Source organism: Ctenocephalides felis, unplaced genomic scaffold, assembly GCF_003426905.1.
Source record: "Ctenocephalides felis isolate EL2017-DRISC unplaced genomic scaffold, ASM342690v1 CF-g0.4_SCAFFOLD_00845, whole genome shotgun sequence".
Taxonomy (NCBI): Eukaryota; Metazoa; Arthropoda; class Insecta; order Siphonaptera; family Pulicidae; genus Ctenocephalides; species Ctenocephalides felis.
This window is the reverse complement of record NW_020536999.1, coordinates 60896944-60915039: the sequence shown is the minus strand read 5'-3', so window position 1 is coordinate 60915039 and position 18096 is coordinate 60896944. Positions and strand designations below refer to the sequence as shown.

General features: G+C 29.5%; 1 protein-coding gene across 1 annotated transcript in view; it reads right to left on the bottom strand.

The window, feature by feature from the left end:
• Positions 1-18096, bottom strand: part of LOC113386817 (serine-rich adhesin for platelets-like) — a 254324-nt gene that overhangs the window by 185540 nt on the left and 50688 nt on the right. The window contains exons 5-6 of the mRNA XM_026624577.1: positions 14023-14274; positions 12349-12456 (exon numbers count right to left, since the gene is read on the bottom strand). Coding sequence (XP_026480362.1) covers positions 12349-12456; positions 14023-14274 — 360 coding nt within the window. The remainder of the gene's footprint in view (positions 1-12348; positions 12457-14022; positions 14275-18096) is intronic.

The window sequence follows — 18096 nt, the reverse complement described above, 5'->3', positions numbered from 1 at the left end:
GTAATAATTTTTGTAAACTGGCAAAAAAAATCATTTCTGCAATAATGAATTAGCTAGAAATTTTACTGAACATAGTTAAATAGTTGTTTGTTTGATATGTGTTATTTGTTGTGAGAAAATTGGTTTAGTTCTCGCAATATAACTGCTCAAAATCAAATTGGACCTTTGTGCCACGCCCTACTCTATATATAATCTCTGAATTTCAAAATGTGTGTGTAAATATATAAATGTGTGAGAATATACAAATGTATGTAGATATATAAATTAAAATTTAAATTCATAAAATCTAAATAATGCATCAAATGTTCCAACAATTCTAAGACCATGTTTATAAATTCCATCAATAGTTTAAAGAGTTTCTGCATGATTTTTTATATATTTTATACATTTATAAACTTAATGCGCTCGAAAAATTTATTTTATTGAATTAAAACGTGCTCATATTTTGCATTTTCAATTTAATAAAAAAAATTAATTCTTTTGAAATAGTGGTAACAGAAAATTACAATTCAATGTTACAAAAATTGAATATTTGTGACTTTTTAAGATCACTAACAATATTTTATCAAATGTCTCAAATCAAAATTTTCCAATAAGTAGTTAATAGTTATGATTATTAATTAATTAGAACTAGTGGTGGTAGATCGTGTCTAAAGGCAAATTGTCTCCTGTCTCCTGAACTGCAATTTGAAATTTTGAAAGCTTTAAAATTTTGTTTTTTTTAATTGTTGAAAATTTTAAAAACATTTGAAAAATTAAAAAAAAAAAATACTTTTTTGAAAATGGTGTTTTTTTTTTAAATTTAATTTTTTTTTTCAAAATTTTGAAGCCACTAAACCCTTCGCTAATTATTAAAATATCTAAGAATATCATATGCATTTCGATCAATGATATGATCGCAAAATGGCAATTTCTTAAACTTTTTCCTCTTTATCTTCGAAACCGCAGGGCCTGCCTTTTCAAAAAGTTAACCAATTTATCATTCTGTCAGTACAAGTGATATACTTTTCCAATTATTCAAATCGAACTCTCCGATTTCTCAAAATTGCCGTTTTGCTTAAAACAAATGTTTTTTGAATGTTTTTTGAATGTTTTATTATTAAAAAGAATTTATGAAATAATTGCAAAATATGAATTTTATGCGTACATTTTTTACAGAAACATGCATACATTTTTTTTAACTGTAAGGTTTCCGAAAATGTTCAAAAGCTCTGAAACGTAAAGATATGCAAAAATTCGATTCGATTTTTTACGATTACCATAACTTACCCTACGAAAAGTTAAAAATTTCGATTTTCTAATTCTTTTATATATTTATTATAACATGAAAATGTATATGATTGTATATACTCCTTAAAGCAATGTTTGTAAGTAGTAAATCAAGGAAATTTTATTAGTATCGTGAAAAATAATAATAGTATCTAGCGTAATTATTCGTGTATCAAACATGTTCTAAAAAGTAAAATTTACTAGGATTTGATATTAATTAACATATACTTATTGTATAAATTACACAAACTATTCCAGAATTTGAAAATCAATGTTTCATATATATTATTGGCAAATATAAGCAGAAAATCCACAGAAATTAAAACAATAAATATCAAGAATTATTCTGAATATTTTTATACTAAATATCTACCATGATTCTGATTCAGCAGTTCAAGTAAATTTTAAAAATTGAAAATTTCAGTTAAACGAATTACGGGCATCATATTACTTCATGATACAAATCGAGTTCAAATAAAACTATAAAAGTATAAATATACTTCTTCGAATTCAAGAAGATCGACACTAAATCGCTTTTAAATTTAGATCATAGATAGTTTTTGCGGTCAAATAAATAAATTTCATACAATTTCATGGCTGTGAATATTGACTATACGTTTCATTATGTTTTTATCCTTATTGGTCTATATAAGTTAATCTTATTTATAGGCATATTATCGATTGAAATTGCTTCGTTATTTTACTGTAAGATGAAACAACGAGAAGAAAAAAAAGAATGATATTGGTAGTCGTCTTGCAATTTTGAATAGATACAATATGAGAGGACTTTATGGATACATATAAGATCCCTTATAATTTGCAGTATATAGTTGTTAACCCTTTTCACTCGCAAATTGCAGAATTAATACGTATTTTGTCGCCGGAGCGGCAGCATCCGTGTGGAAAGGGTTAATGTTTCAGAATTAATTAGTATTACGGTAGATTAATGATAGGCGTAGATAATGTTTTTTCATTATTTCAGTACTTTTATCGTTTATCGTAAGGTTAGATAATTTACTTGAAATCAAAATGAAAGTCATATAAAAAAGGTCTCAAGAAAAAAATGTTTGATGTTTCTTGTTTTACTATCTTATTTTTATTGTTACGTAAAATCGAGCAAGATTAAGAAGAAATGTTAAAACTTATAAATTATATTATTAAATGAATTTTTTTTACTATATTTTTCGCTAATAGTGATAAGATTTGAAGTGGAAAATAAAATATATAAGTGACATTAAAAATTTTTAATGTATTTGACACTTTTCTTCTGCCATCAAAACAAAACACATAAGTTGCCTTAATAATTATAAGTTGCATTAATAAGTTTGGTCCATAATCAAGCTGACCAAGGTGGATGTCGAACTAAAAACCAATCGTTGGTAGACCAAGTTTTTACGAAAGGGTACTGAATTGGGTAACCTTTTGGGACCTTTAAACATTAAGAGCTATGGAGTTCAATCTGAAGTTCCAGGTTTGACACCCACCTCAGACAGCCTTCGTCTACTACATTTTTCATTAATAGTGACAAAAAAATCGACAAAATAAGAAGATTTGAAAATTAGAATGTCAATAGACTGAGAATCATTTCTTCTATCATCAAAATATAAAAAGTTGTAATAATGTATTGTCTAAAATTTAGAGATTAGTAAAATATACTTTAATCATTAATCATTACTATATGGCTTTTAATTTATTGAATAGATAAATTAAACTAGTGGGGTGTATGGCATCGTGCCTTAAAGCAAATTGCTAGAACTTCCCGTACCGTAACGAAATGTTCGAGAAATAATGAATGTTTTCAAATAGATTATTATAAATATTGTAAAATTGTCTAATATTTATAAGAATTATATAAACTGAATTGCAAAGTTGAAATTATTTGTTTTAAGTATATTAGAACTTTAGTCAGAATTAAAAATAAAATCGGAGTTATTTTCGATATACAAAAAAAAAAAAATGAAATAAAATAAAATAATTTTTTTTTTTCTTAGAATAAATTATTTTGTTAAAACAAGCAGAAAGTTCTTTGAAACATTTAAATCGGACGCTTAGTTCTTGCAAAAACTGCCATTTTTTGCACATTTAGCTCTGTATCTTCGAAATGGCTGGGCCTGCCTTTGCCAAAAACTAATAACCACTTCTCCCAATCATTACTAATTGAATGTTTTTTAGATCATTCAAATCAGATGCTTCGTTCTCTCAAAAACTCAATTTCTATTTGCTGCATTCTTTGCTCTTTATCTCCGTAACTGCTGGACCTACCTTTGCCAAAACTAATCAGCACATCTCCCCTATCAATAGAAATCGAAATGTTTTTTGAATCATTCAAATCGGTTGATTCGTGCACCCGAAAACGTGAACGAAAAAATGCGGACACACAAAACACACACACACCATTTTTTCTGAGGTATGCCAAAATGTTCAGAAACCTTCAAAACGTCCAGAAATGCAAAAGTTTTCAATTTCGATTTTTGGACGATTACAATAACTTACCCTACGGGAAGTTAATAATATATTCCAACAAAATAAGAGCATACTAGATTAAGTTTAACTTTTTTAATAAATTAATTGCTCTAAAAATTTCCGTTTGTTTTTTAAACCAATCTTCTTTTAACCAATATAAAAGCATTATTAAATAATCGAAATTTTTAATAAGTTTAATTTAAGCTTCAGTTTTGTGGATTGGTTTTCTTAAAATTACAATTTTTTCTGAGCAATTAAAAACATCAAAATTAGCTTACTAATAAAATAAATAACTGTAATTAAAACGAACAAATTAAGTTGAATTTCAAATTAGTATTTTTTAAAAATATACAAGATCGCCTTTGGATTGTTATAATCAGATTTATATTTAGTCCCAAAATTTTCCTAACTTTTGTATCTTCCATTGCTAATTTTATTAAAAAAATAACGAGAGCCTTATTATCACCAATTCGATAGATTACACATATAACTCCACAATTTTTTATACTATTTCCAATTTATTCCACTCATCACATCCATTTATCGATAATTTTTTACCAAAAACTTCTTTTATCCAATTATTGGCTCACATGATCACAAAACCGAACAGATAACCGCACACGCACACGCGTTCCTCTAATAAGATTCGTATTGGAACTGATGTTAGTACATAGAGATAGCTCTAACTACCTGAGAGCTTACGAACGAATACAAACGAATTATTTATTTATTTATTGCACATACACACCTGAGTGGAACTCATACAGGTGTAAGGAAATAGATAGAATATCTATTTCATGGAATGATGTTTGTTATCACTCATTTCGAAACGTGATGATAAACGGGTAGAAAAATAATAACTGGGTTTAAATGAGATATAAGAGTAATGAATATTGTTCCATTTTTAATCAGGAATATACTGATATTCAAAGACAAATGAATTCAATTAGCAAATTAATTTTACACGATTTTTTCCTATATTTGAATAGTATAGTAATTTGAATAGAATAGTAATTTGAATTATATGTTCTAGATCTATAATGATGCTCATTCCATAACTCACACTGTTTCTAGAAGACCCTATGGTTGACCAATGTCTTCCCGATGAGGTTATATTAAATATATTTCTAATAGCGTTATGAATTAATATTATTACTTTTTATCTATCAAGATATATTTATTTTATCATGTATTTAAGATCTCTAATCTCAATCTAAACTACTTGGTATTGGTATGTTTCCTTGAGGCAAGTTACATAAACATCCCGATATATGTGAATAATCGACTTAATAAATAAGAAATAAATTAATTTAAGAGTGATTAAAAGTATTCCGAGTGGATTTATTACACATCATTGAAAACGAACGAACACGTTAATTCGGAGTATTTTCTAAAAGAAAATTTTCACAAATCAATAATTTTTATAATTGAACCAGTTTCCGTAGGACTTTAATGGTTTAGTATGTCCATTTAGACGAAGTGCTCTATCGTTATATAAAGTAAATTTCCAAATTACAAATAAACGGCTCGACAGATCGTCGCACAAAACTGAGAAACGATAATCCTCATCGAGATACATCAAATGGCTTTTAAATTTATGCAATCGGTTCAGGGGTTTTTGAGCAAACGTCGACGAAAAGTCTAATTTCGACAAATGCCAAAAGACGATAACAATTTTTGCAAACTTTGATGAATTTTTAAAGTTAAACGAATTGTCGTAGGGCCGTATTATTTTAGTATAATCTAGAAGACTATGGCATCTACCGCCAAAAAACTAATAATACAAATCGTCGAAAATTTTGTTTTCACACTTTATTATATATCAATTATGATCATTGTATACTTTAAGTGAGCACAGGATGCATGTGCAAATCATATAATTTTTCCATATATATTTCCATAGCTTAGGTAAATAAGCATCCCTTTTTCGATCTAATGCAAACTTTCTCAATATTACGGATTATAGAAAAATTCCAAATTCTGTATGTATTAGTCTGTATATTTATAAATTGCAATCCCTTCCAGACAGCGGTATAATAATTTTTATATTATATTTTTAAATTTATAATTTTTAGAATTCAGTAAGTTGCGAGACTAAGAACATCTTAAGAAAATCAGCTCACACAAGTTACTCAAACATTTAATAAAATTTATAGTTCTATGTCTATTGTCGCACAGTGCACACAATCGTTTAAAAGTGCAGTAATTAATTTTCTATGAATTGATAACGGCAAAGGCAGCAGTAAGGTCTAATCGATGCCTTAACGGATATTTTGGATATTTTAGATATTTAATACCGAGATAAAAATTCTTATAGAAAAAATAATATTTATCAATTAAATCTTATATTCATTCGCATTTCTTATACGCTAACACCTACAACATCATAGGTTCCTATTCGTGTATTGTTATAGCCTTACGTATGCCTATACGTTGCATTCTATACCATACGCTATATTTCATCACATACTCTCCAATCTCTACATTGTATACCGAATACACTTAACTTATATCTACTATATATCCTATTACCTATAATTTTCCTTACACGCTATATTAACCCTACCGAGAATCGAACCCGGGTCCGCCGCGTGGCACGCTACAACCTTAACCACTACACCACTGTAACGCTACAATCAACCGTCTTTTTTCGCGTGTCGTCGCGCCACCTTAGTATTAATTACCTAATTAATTAGAAAATGACCCGCGGAAACAACAGTGCGTCCCATATTATATTATTAATGGGGGTACCCGATAGGGTAGTGGTTAAGGTGCGCGACCGCCACGCGGTAGTCCCGGGTTCAGTTCCCGGTATAGACAATAGACATATAGATAATAGACATATAGATAATACATAGGGCGTAAGGTAAACCTATATAATATAGGTAAATATATAAATTAGACAGTAATATTTATAAGAAGTAAAAAGTATGTAGGTATATATAATAAGTTAATGACGGTGTAGGTATCTCACGATATGATTGATAATAATAGATATCTACCTATGATATACAATAATATAGTATAGTAAGATAGGTAATAGGTGATCTATCTTATTAGGTTAAGTCTTATAAAGTATTGTAATAAATCTTGAGTACTTATATATCATAATAAATACCTGTAAGTATTAATGAATACAAATAATACCACAATAAATATAATTAATGTTATTAAAGAATATAAATTATGTACTCAATGATTCCCTCATACTTGTACAATTTATAGACTAGCTGTATTATGAAAAGTCAATATATTAGATTTGTGAGTTCTTATCGAAATATCATTTTTTTTGAACCGGATTTTAAATTCTAGCGTTCCGGCAAAAAAATATTAGCACAACACCATTGTTTGTAACGAATTTAATTCATTAAATTCGTTACTTACATTTATTAAAATTTATTTCTTTATATTTGAACAAAAATCAAAAGGATTATGTGTTTTATAATACAAACTGTTGTGATGTAGATACATCATACATCTCATAACCTAGTGTTCTTGAAAGCAACTCAATGATTGGCCATATTCTTTCTGCTTATATTATATCAGATATTTTTAACTTGAAATTAGAGATAGCAATAGTTTTTCAAGTGATGCAAAAATAGTCCTTCCCCGCCATTACTACATTAATAAAAATTCATCAGTATTCCAGAAATTGTAATGTTACATCCATTACTAGAAGATGGGACAACCGTTTGGATTGCCTTTAAAAGCCATGTCATTTAAGAAGACAGCACAACAGCTCGGATATGACTATGATATATGTTCAAATAAATAAAAAAAATCTTATGAAATCCTTAAGGATTGGAAATCGAGAATTGGAAGACGTAGGTCATTTCAAATATCTGAGAAGCATCCTGACCAGAGACTGATACTGCACGAGAGAGATCAGGACAAGGATTGCAAGCGCCAACGCGGCATTCACGAAGAAGAGACTGATAAAATGCTACGTCTGGAGCATAGCTCCGTACGGATCAGAGACTTGAACTCTAAGAAAAGACTGACTGATAAGAACTATCTAGAGAGTTCTGACGTGTGATGCTGAAGGAAAATGGAGAAAATAAAGTGGACTGACAAGATAACAAATACAAAAGTTCTGAGGAGAGTGGGCGAAGAAAGGACTCTACTGAGCACGATCCTGAAAAGAAAACTGGATCGGACCCATTCTGGTGCTCTCATACCATGAACCTACCTTCGGGCATACTACTATTTATATTAATATCCTTCAAGAGTTTACTAAAATGAAGACAAGTAAAACGACAATCCTAATGTCGTGTTAAAAATACATCTATCAATATACAGTTATCTTGCAATATTAACGACAATGGCACTAAAATATGTAAGTGCTAAATAGAAAACAGTTACTTTTATCGTGCAATATTCAAATCTTTTCGAGTAGTGTTTTCGTAGAAGCGCATAACTAATCACGTATCATAATTTAGCCATAAAATAAATCAGCAATGTATGACAATAACCATCGACACATAAATCTGAAAGATCATAAATTAGAAAATAATTTTGTCACACTGGCTAAAGAGGCTATTTGGCTACTGGCTAGGTGCCGCAATTTTGATGGAAGAATTTAGAAAGAATTAAATTAAATAATTAACCATTTATATATTTTTTGTCACGCATGTATACGTTTGAAACAAAGATATGTCTGTTTTAAATTTCTGATAAATACTACATCCACGTATAAAAAACATCTTTGCAAGTACTTTGCGGATCAGAGACATGGACTCATTGAAATGCCGACAAAAACTATCTGGTGAATTTGAAAATGTGGTGCTGGAAGCGATTGGAGGAGATAAAGTGAACAGACAAGATAACCAATGAAGAAGTGCTCTGAAGAGCAACAAATGAAGAAGTGCTCTGAAAAGCAACCAATGAAGAAGTGCTCTGAAGAGCAACCAATGAAGAAGTGGACAAAGAAAAAACTCTACTGAGCACGAACCAAAAATGGAAAGGAAACTGGATCGGACCCACTCTGCCAAAAGAGTGCCACCTACACGGGGTAGTTGAAGATAAATTAGAAGGACTAAAAAAATTGGGTAAAGGAAGAATGCAAATGATTGATGTTTTATAGAGAAAGCCGAAGCAAAAACCAGAAGCATGGCAGAAACCGTTTGGGAAGTAAAAGGTATGAAAATGAATAAAAAGTGATCAATAGTAATAAAATGGTAATGGAAATAATATACAAGTGTCGTAAAGGGAATCATTGATTTGTCGTGCTCTCATACCAGACTACCATTTCTTATTATTATAAAAAAACATGAAATTCGCCAATCATCTTCAATCCAACAACAAGAAGCTGCACAGCACATACTCCAATAACTAATTATAAATAGGTACAAAATTATGAATTTTGGACGCTTAGTTCTCTCAAAAACTGCCATTTTTTACATATTTAGCTCCGTATCTTCAAAATGGCTGGGCCTGCCTTTGCCAAAAACTAATAAACACTTCTCCCAATCATTACTAATTGAATGTTTTTTAGATCATTCAAATCGGATACTCCGTTCTCTCAAAAATTCGATTTCTATTTTCTGCACTCTTTGCTCCGTATCTCCGAAACGGCTGGACCTGCCTTTGCCAAAAACTAATCAGCTCTTTTCCCTATCAATAGAAATTTTTTTGAACCATTCAAATCGGTTGATCCGTACGACCGAAAACGTGGGCGAAAATTTGTATCCATACATACATACACACACAGACACACACATCAATTTTTTCTGAAGTATGCCAAAATGTTCAGAAACCTTCAAAACGTCGAGAAATGTAAAAATTTTCAATTCCGATTTTCGGCCCATTACAATAACTTACCCTACGGGAAGTTAAAAATAAGATAATGAATAATGCTAATTGTAAATCGATTTTTTAATGATTGTGGAAAATTGTTGATATATTAGCAAAGAGCAGGGCGAGAGTATCCACCAAGACTCCAGACTTTGGAAGAGCGATATCAAGTAAGGTGGGACTTCAACATATTGGGTGACAAATGTAGGAGCTTACGACAAAATCAGTCAGGCCTTGTCCACGATCGAAAATCATATAGAAAGACTTTTGAAGGCATAAAATAAAATATGTTCTATATTTTATTGTAATTTGAGACAAAACTGGAACATTGGCATATCTCAAAAAATAGAGCTGTTAGCAAATTTCTGTTACTGTTTTTGGCATCAGCATCCTCGAATTACTTCAAAACCATCATAAAATCTCAGGTAAAAAATTTAGTGTCGCGCAGTGTAATCCATTTTAATTTCATTTATTATATAGGTCATTTTTAATCACATTTATCATAAAGTAATAAGGTAATAAATAGTATTCATTATAAAAGTTTTTTTAATCATAATAATTTTTAACAAATTTGTTAAAACAGTAACAAAGTAAAAATACTTGCAATCAATTCTTCCAATATAATAAAGCTGTCTGTGGTATACGTTTAATTTTTATCATTATATTGATTATATTGACAGAAAACTTGAAGATGAAGCATCCAAAACTTCAAGATAAACACTCTTCAACTCGGAACTCAAATACAAATTAATAATAAATCGAGAACTCATCCATCATATATATATATATATATATATATATATATATATATATATATATATATATATATATCGACCATTTATTATTGATGTCGAAAACAACGGCTTATATTGTCAGCGCGCATTCCTCGTGTTAAATGCACCGAAAAGAATTTAATATTGATAAAATTTATATCGATATGCACACGCGATGGTACGTCTAGGCACTTTCGATAGGAGAACTCGGAATAAATATCAGGCTACATTCTGAATATTAACTGCACATTTATTTTTTTAACTCTTTTTATTAGAGGCCGTCCATTAGTCACTTGAGGCTTAGAAGAAGCGGAGAGGTTTGACAAAAAAATCACAGAATATCACCAGGTAGAGAGGAATCTAGTAATACATCAAGTGTTTTTATTTTTTGAAAACCTAAAATTGCTTTTTTTAAAAAATCCAACATTTTTCAAAAAAAAATCAGAATTTTTACAATTTTTTGGATACTAAAAACACTTGTGATGTTTGTTGGGGGTGGTGGAGTAATTTGGTCACCATGCATCGCCAAGGGGGAGAAAGCTCAATTGAATATGAGCTTAATTCATGGACAGTTCACCAAGATCAAGAAAACAAGATCTATCAAAATAAAATAAAATCGGAGATCGCATTCGCTGATTTAATTTGAAACAACAGTACCAATTTACTATCATTTAATAATCTTGATCAAAGATTATTATCAATACTTTATAAATAAACTTATATTGAATAAAAGGGGTATCTGTTGCGCAGTGGTAAGAGTCCTGCTTTGTAATGACAAAGAACTATAATATTCGTTTTAGCTCTAAAATATAGTTCAAAATATGTTTCCAAGTAAAAATAACCTTTCCAGATATTGCTGCAATAAGTCAAAGGAAGAAAAAAAATAGTTCATACTGGAAGGTGTTTGCATTTATTGCTCCTTGAGCACTTATACAAACTGTATGATATATAAAATCCCTTATAAAGCTATCATAATTTGTAAAACTTGTAAAAACTACAAAAATATTAATAATTTAAAGCGTTAATTTTTTTTTAGAGCGTAGTTTTAATATATTTCATGTTCATGTTGTGAAAACACCAAGAAAATATATCTTATATATAAAAATGAAGCTCTCGATAAAATGATCCGCTAAAACACGAAAACGGCTAAACCGATTTGGCCAGTCTTAGTCTTGAAAAATTCGTGCTAATCAGTAGGTTGTCGGAAAGGTGAGATATTATTTCTATTATTATTAGAAGCGTAATTTGAATAAAACAATGTACGGTGGCTAATAGTTCAAATGTTAAACGTTTTTGACAGATAATGTTCATTTGCGTTTAATAGGATGTTTTACGTGAATATTATTTAATTATGATTAATTTGTAGTAAGTAGTTTTGCTTGTAGTTTTATTTATACAAAAAACGTTATTAAACGGGCCCCATGTGTTACTAGAAACTCAACATATCAACTTTTTTGAAATGTTAATATGAAAATGCGTTGTAGCACTCTTTTTTGCAAATCATATTTTTCTCAAACACGGTACTCTGAATTATCTCATTTGTATAAATATATACTCATTGGTATTTATAAAGCATTTTCTAGGTTATATTATTTTTTAATTTTGTTATTTAAATTCAGAACCTGAATTTGGTATTGATCAAATAGACATTTTGTCGAATAACGTTTTCCCAGTTATAATTTACCAGAATTTACCGAAAAATAGATAGTAATAAATGAAGGTACGGGGTTAAAAGCGTCCACCACCGATGTGTCAAAAACCAATAAAGTTTAGCATCGTTCAACAACAATATTTGAAAGTAGAGGGAAAAAGATGTATAACCAGCTATAACCTTAATTTTCATGAATTTGCTATCGGCAGATAAACGGTAATTTTTGAGAATCCATAACGAAAGTATTTCCTTTTGTTCCAATAACCAGCAAAAAATATATCCGTGTAAATAAAATAATAAAGCTGCTCTTAAGTTCTCTTTATTTATCGTGTGCTTAATCTCCTAATACGATGCAAAATATCATACAAATAAAAACTCTAAATAAATAATTTTACTCACCAAATGTTTGACGTTGATATTAGAAAGATCATCTTCATATCTGGGCAAATCGCTTGGTACAGGTCTTGAAGGAATATCAATCTTTCGAGGACAGACTTCGATTTCGTTCTTATATAGTGGATACAACACAATACACACAAAAACAGCAAATCACATGCACATAAAATAAAAATAAAGTAAACATACAAATACAAATTTATATTACTAATCTGAACAACATATCTAAGGCATACTGGTATAAATTATCGGAAACTACATATTTTGTTTGTAGTACGGGCAATATAATTAATCGGAAAGCTATTAGGGGGAAGTCCCGTAACGCCGGACAGCACCTAATACCGGACACTCTATTTAACACGTATTATTTAAGCGATTATAAATCTTTTTATATCAAAATACAAGTGAAAGGGGCGCGGGGGGCACACAGGTGCAGGATCACCCGCCAAGACTCATCTGTGACGCACACGGCAACGGCGGGAGCAACTCTTTGCAGTTTTAGGCGCAAAATCACGGCGTTACCTAAATATCAATGGAAGTAATTCTAGTGTATTTATGCATTTATATTTGAGTGGCATTCAATGATAAAAGTAGTACTTGATTATTATCCGTAAAATGGTAGAATATTATTAGATATTTTAAACAATTATAGTAGGTACCACTAAATGAACGAACATGCCTTTCCCTTAGCACTGGACACTAAGACAGTAAACATATTGATATTTGTTGTGAGAATTGACGTAATTTATTTTAATTATTTAATTTTGTTCTGTATGAGTGCTAACGGTCACTACATATCCTCATTTTTCGTATTTCCCATTCAAAGAATGAAAATCTTATGATGAATGCTCCAGCTGAGAGCATCGGTGTGGCCCAGCCAAAAGGGAGGATGAATAGTGATTTTGTTTTTGCAATATCTAAGAATATTCGTCAAACACACATGTGCAGATACTCCAGAGTGTGGAGATGGCGTGTTCAATACTGGTTATTTTGAAATGTCCGGTACTAGGTGTCACTTTGTAATATCATATTTCTTGTTACCAAAGTTTGATTGATAGTATTAATTATTTTTTAGCAAAGATTGCGTTTTTGTTAATTTAGTTTGATTTCTAACTTTGTTATCTAACATAAGTCATAATTTAATGAACATTTCGTAAAATATTTTTTGATTTATTTATAAATAACCTTAGGTGTCCGGCACTCGAGGACTTTCCCCTATTGTATAAAAAATATCTATAATATTGGTAACCGATATGACACTTAAAATCTGCATAACAATTAAAGACTTTGAGAGCTGATAAATCATAGCTTATCTGTGAAAATGTCCAATTGTCTTTTAAGGTTCTTTTTGGATGGTGCACTTTTAATAATAGTGTACTCTAAAGAGCACATTTATCATATTTTATTTTTTTATCATAGAAAATAAAAAAAAATCTATTCAAAGTTTTATTGGCCAAGAGCCAAAGTCAAAGCTAGTTTGCAGTATTTCAATCATCAAATAAGCACCACGGTCTGGCGAGTTGAATGATTTTGATAAAGTTGATAGTTTATGCAGACTGGTAAAAAACAAAATGTGGAGTGATTACAGATTTATCAATATCAAAGATTCTATAACTTTCCGAGAAATTATACAATTCTCAGTATTATTTTATCCAACTTATCCATCTATTAACTCACCACACTAATATTTTCCTTCTCAGCCTCTCCCTTTTCTTTCTTGCTCTTCTTCGTTTTCTTCTTAGGAGTTGCTGCATCACCAGTGCCTCCATTGGTGATCATCTCACCATTGGCAGTAGCTTTGGTTGTGACCTTTTTAGAAGACACGATTTCTTCATTCTTAGTGGTGACTGCTGATGATGACGAAGATGTTGATGTCGTCGTCACTGTGGTCGTCGAGGACTCGCATTGGACGAGGCGCTCTAAAGCGCACTGGTAATGGAAATATAATGATTAATAAAAAATTTGATAAAATTGGGTAAATGTAATTATACCTACACATCTATTCAAATAAATAAAAATGATGTATCTAATTAACATTTTCGTTAATTTCTCTGTCTGTTTATTTGGGTTAATCTCCAAAACTGCTCGACCGATTTTGACGAAACCTTTATTTGGCAATCAGCTCATGTAATTGGCCATAAACTAGCATACTTTTATTTTAGAAAATAATATATTTTATTTTAACTCATGTACCTTTAGGTACGATTACATCCCGTAAAATGTATTAAATATTAAAAAATTGAAGTAGTATATTTAATTCTTGTTTTGTTTTCGCATTCGCATTAAAAATCTTATATATCTCGATACTTCTTATAAATGTTACCTTCTTATAAATTTAGAACTTTTGGTTAGATTTTTACTGCTTTCCTGTTTTATCTTCAAGTAAAAATTATAAACAATTTTAATTTAAATAATTTTGTCTTCAATATTCAGATTTACATTAAAATTGATAAATTATTTATAGATTATCTAGCTATTAATATTGTAGTTATTTTACTGTAAAACAAATATTTTTGTTATACTTATAAAAAATGCCTAAAACAAATCTCTTTAAAAATATGAGAAGGACCCTAATGGCCAAAGATTACAGGAAAAAAAAATCTTCTGATATTAAAGGAAAAGTATCCAGGCGTGAGTAGTAATATTTAAGGTTATGGCGAATAACAAAACTTTAATACATAATATTTATGCGGATATTTACAATCTCAATATCAAAGAAAATTCGTGATCATCTAATAACACCTACAAATCGACTTTAGCTCCTACAAAAGACCTGATATTGGATCACTAAAGATTGGCGCCTACGTGTTATTATTATTGTTTTAATGTTATTGTTTTAAACCAAGAAAAGTATATGAAATATACAGAAAACTGAGAGTGAATGATAATTGAAATTGGCATGCATAATTTTTTAACCTTAGCGCAGGTACAGATACTTTATTAACTTCCCGTAGGGTAAGTTATATTAATCGAAAAAATCAAAAAAGAAAATTTTCATATAGCCTTACGTTTCAAAGGTTTCTGAACATTTTGGCACACGTTAGAAAAAATGGATGTATGTTCGTGCGTGTTTGTGTATGCATGTGCGGATACCATTTTTCATCGACAATTTAGTGAACACGGATTAACCAATTCAAATGATTCTAGAAACATTCGATTCCTATTGATAAGGTAACGTGCTGATTAGTTTTTGACGAAGGCAGACCCAGTCGTTCCGAATATACGGGGCAAAATGTGCCAAAAATGGTAATTTAATTTTTGAGAGAACGGACCGTCTGATTTGAATGATTCAAAAAACATTTAATTTTTATTGTCGAAGTGAAGAACAGATAAATTTTTGGAAAGGCGAGTCTAGCGATCTAGCAATAAAAAAAGCTTTTAAAAAATGCCATTTGATTTGACAAAAATATTCATTACACATATGCAAATCAAATTATCAGATTTTTTATAAATATTTAAATAATATGAACAAATTTTATTTAAATTTCTATGGGTTCCGTACCAATGTTTATCCGTTGGAATGCGATGTAGCGCTCATGTTAGATATTTCGTTTCTACGCAGATAACTATTATTATAGTATAGCTATTGTTTTGAAAAAATGTTCAAAATTTCTATTTTATTTCGAATTATAAAAATCCATTTTTTTTCAAAAAGGTCATTTTTATCAAAGATTTTAAAATTCTCAAAAATCTATTTAGTTCAAAGTTCTAAAAAAATTTAAATCTTTTTTAGAAGTTTAATTTTTGGTACAGAAAGTTCTAGCAATTTGCCTTGAGGCACGATGCCATGTACCACTAGTTATATAACATATACTTTACATTGCATTTGCTATCTATTGATGCATACGTAGTTTTAATAATTTAACAAAAATGAAAATTGTTCTAAAGGAAGTAACAGAACTATTTAGAGACGACACGCCAAAATAAAAAAATTACTATCTCCTTACTACCATTATTATCTCCTTCCATATCTTGCAATAAGCTTATATGCAAGTATATCTATATATTCGCCAATATCTGCACTGCTGACATTTCGTAGTTCTAATTATAAAATGAAATATGGCCGAGTAAACTAGAAAATGTTTCATTTGATACCACTTCCCGACATTCGGTAACATTAATAACTTTTATTAGATGCACGTTGCACGGTTGCACGGTTGCAAACTGCATAAAACATTGCCTGAACGAATATAATCTTAGAGGAAAAGTTTATATCAATATCGTAAAGTATGAATCAAATATCAATATATAATCTGAAGAAAAAAATAAAAAGATTTTTCTCCTTATTTTTGAACAGCAATTAGAATTCAATGAGTTAACTGTGATTGACGTGTATATTCGTCATGCGAATAAATTTATGACCAATTGCTATATAAATTGTAATTTTCAAGAAAAACGAAACATATTCACGAACTTCTAAATGTTTGAAACTTTATGTTGCTATAAAATAAGTAGTTGGAAGTGGGCTTTTTCCTTAAGGTATAAACATCCAGATATGTGTAAATACAATTGTAATGAAATGCAATGTAACTGACTGACTTAATCAAAAGAATTTAGATTTTGCTATTTATATACAATTTTTAATATTTCAAAATAAAATGTTTGTTTTTACCAAAAAACATATTTGTTTTAATTTAATTTAATTGAATTAATCAATTCGTTCTATATCATAACAAGTTGAAAGTGGCATATTGCCTTAAGGCAAGTTGCATGAACTTCCTGAAATGTGTAATAATTGACTTAATCAACCGAAATTTAGATTTATTTAGATAAAATTTTCAACAGTTTATTTCGAAAATAAAGTTTTCGCTATTATGACTAATAATTTAAATATGTTTGAGAGATATCACATGGAAATTATAATGTTTGGATCTGATAATTTATTAGATACAAACATTATAATTTCCATGTGATATCTCTCAAACATATTTAAATTAATTGTAATTATTATATTAATTATAGTGCACAGACACGTGCTTGTGTGTCCTAAAATGTTATCTTTTTATTCCAAATTATGGCTTAATAATATCGAATTTATACTAATGGCTTTTTAATTTGCGAAATTCAAATTTTGATTTATTACATCAAAAAAGCGACTTTTGATACAAATTCTGACAATCATATTTTTTCAAACTTTGATGAATTTTTAAAATTAAACGATTATCACAGGGCCGTAATATTTTAGTATTTACTTTAGGACTATTTTTTCAACTGTTTATTACTAAGAAACGGCTTGGCCGATCTTTGTCAAAAATTAATCAGCACGATTTGCAACGCAAAGTTGAGAAACACTAGTCCTCATGGATGGCTTCAAATTTTTGAAATCGGTTCAGCTGTATATCAGAAAATATTGATGAAAGGTCTAGTTTTGATAAACACCATAAAAACGCTAATATTTTTTTCGAACTTTGACAAATTTTTAAAATTAAACTGAAATTAATTTGAATTTCAGATTGACTTGAAACGTTAGAAAACCAAAAAATCAGCAAATCTTTCTTTTATAAAAACAAACTTCTTCTTCGAAAAATTAAAAATCTATTTTATGAAAGAGTGAACATCAATTGCAATTACAGCAATCCGAAATATAATAATTCATTGAATTTATTAACATCCTGAGTTTTCTCCAAAAATCTGATTTGCTAATTTTATGTTTTCTCGACGTTTTAAGTCATCGTTTGAGACCAGAGTCCAAATTTTCAAATTCAAATGATTAACTGGTATAAAGAACTACGTACGTGATATATGTAATCG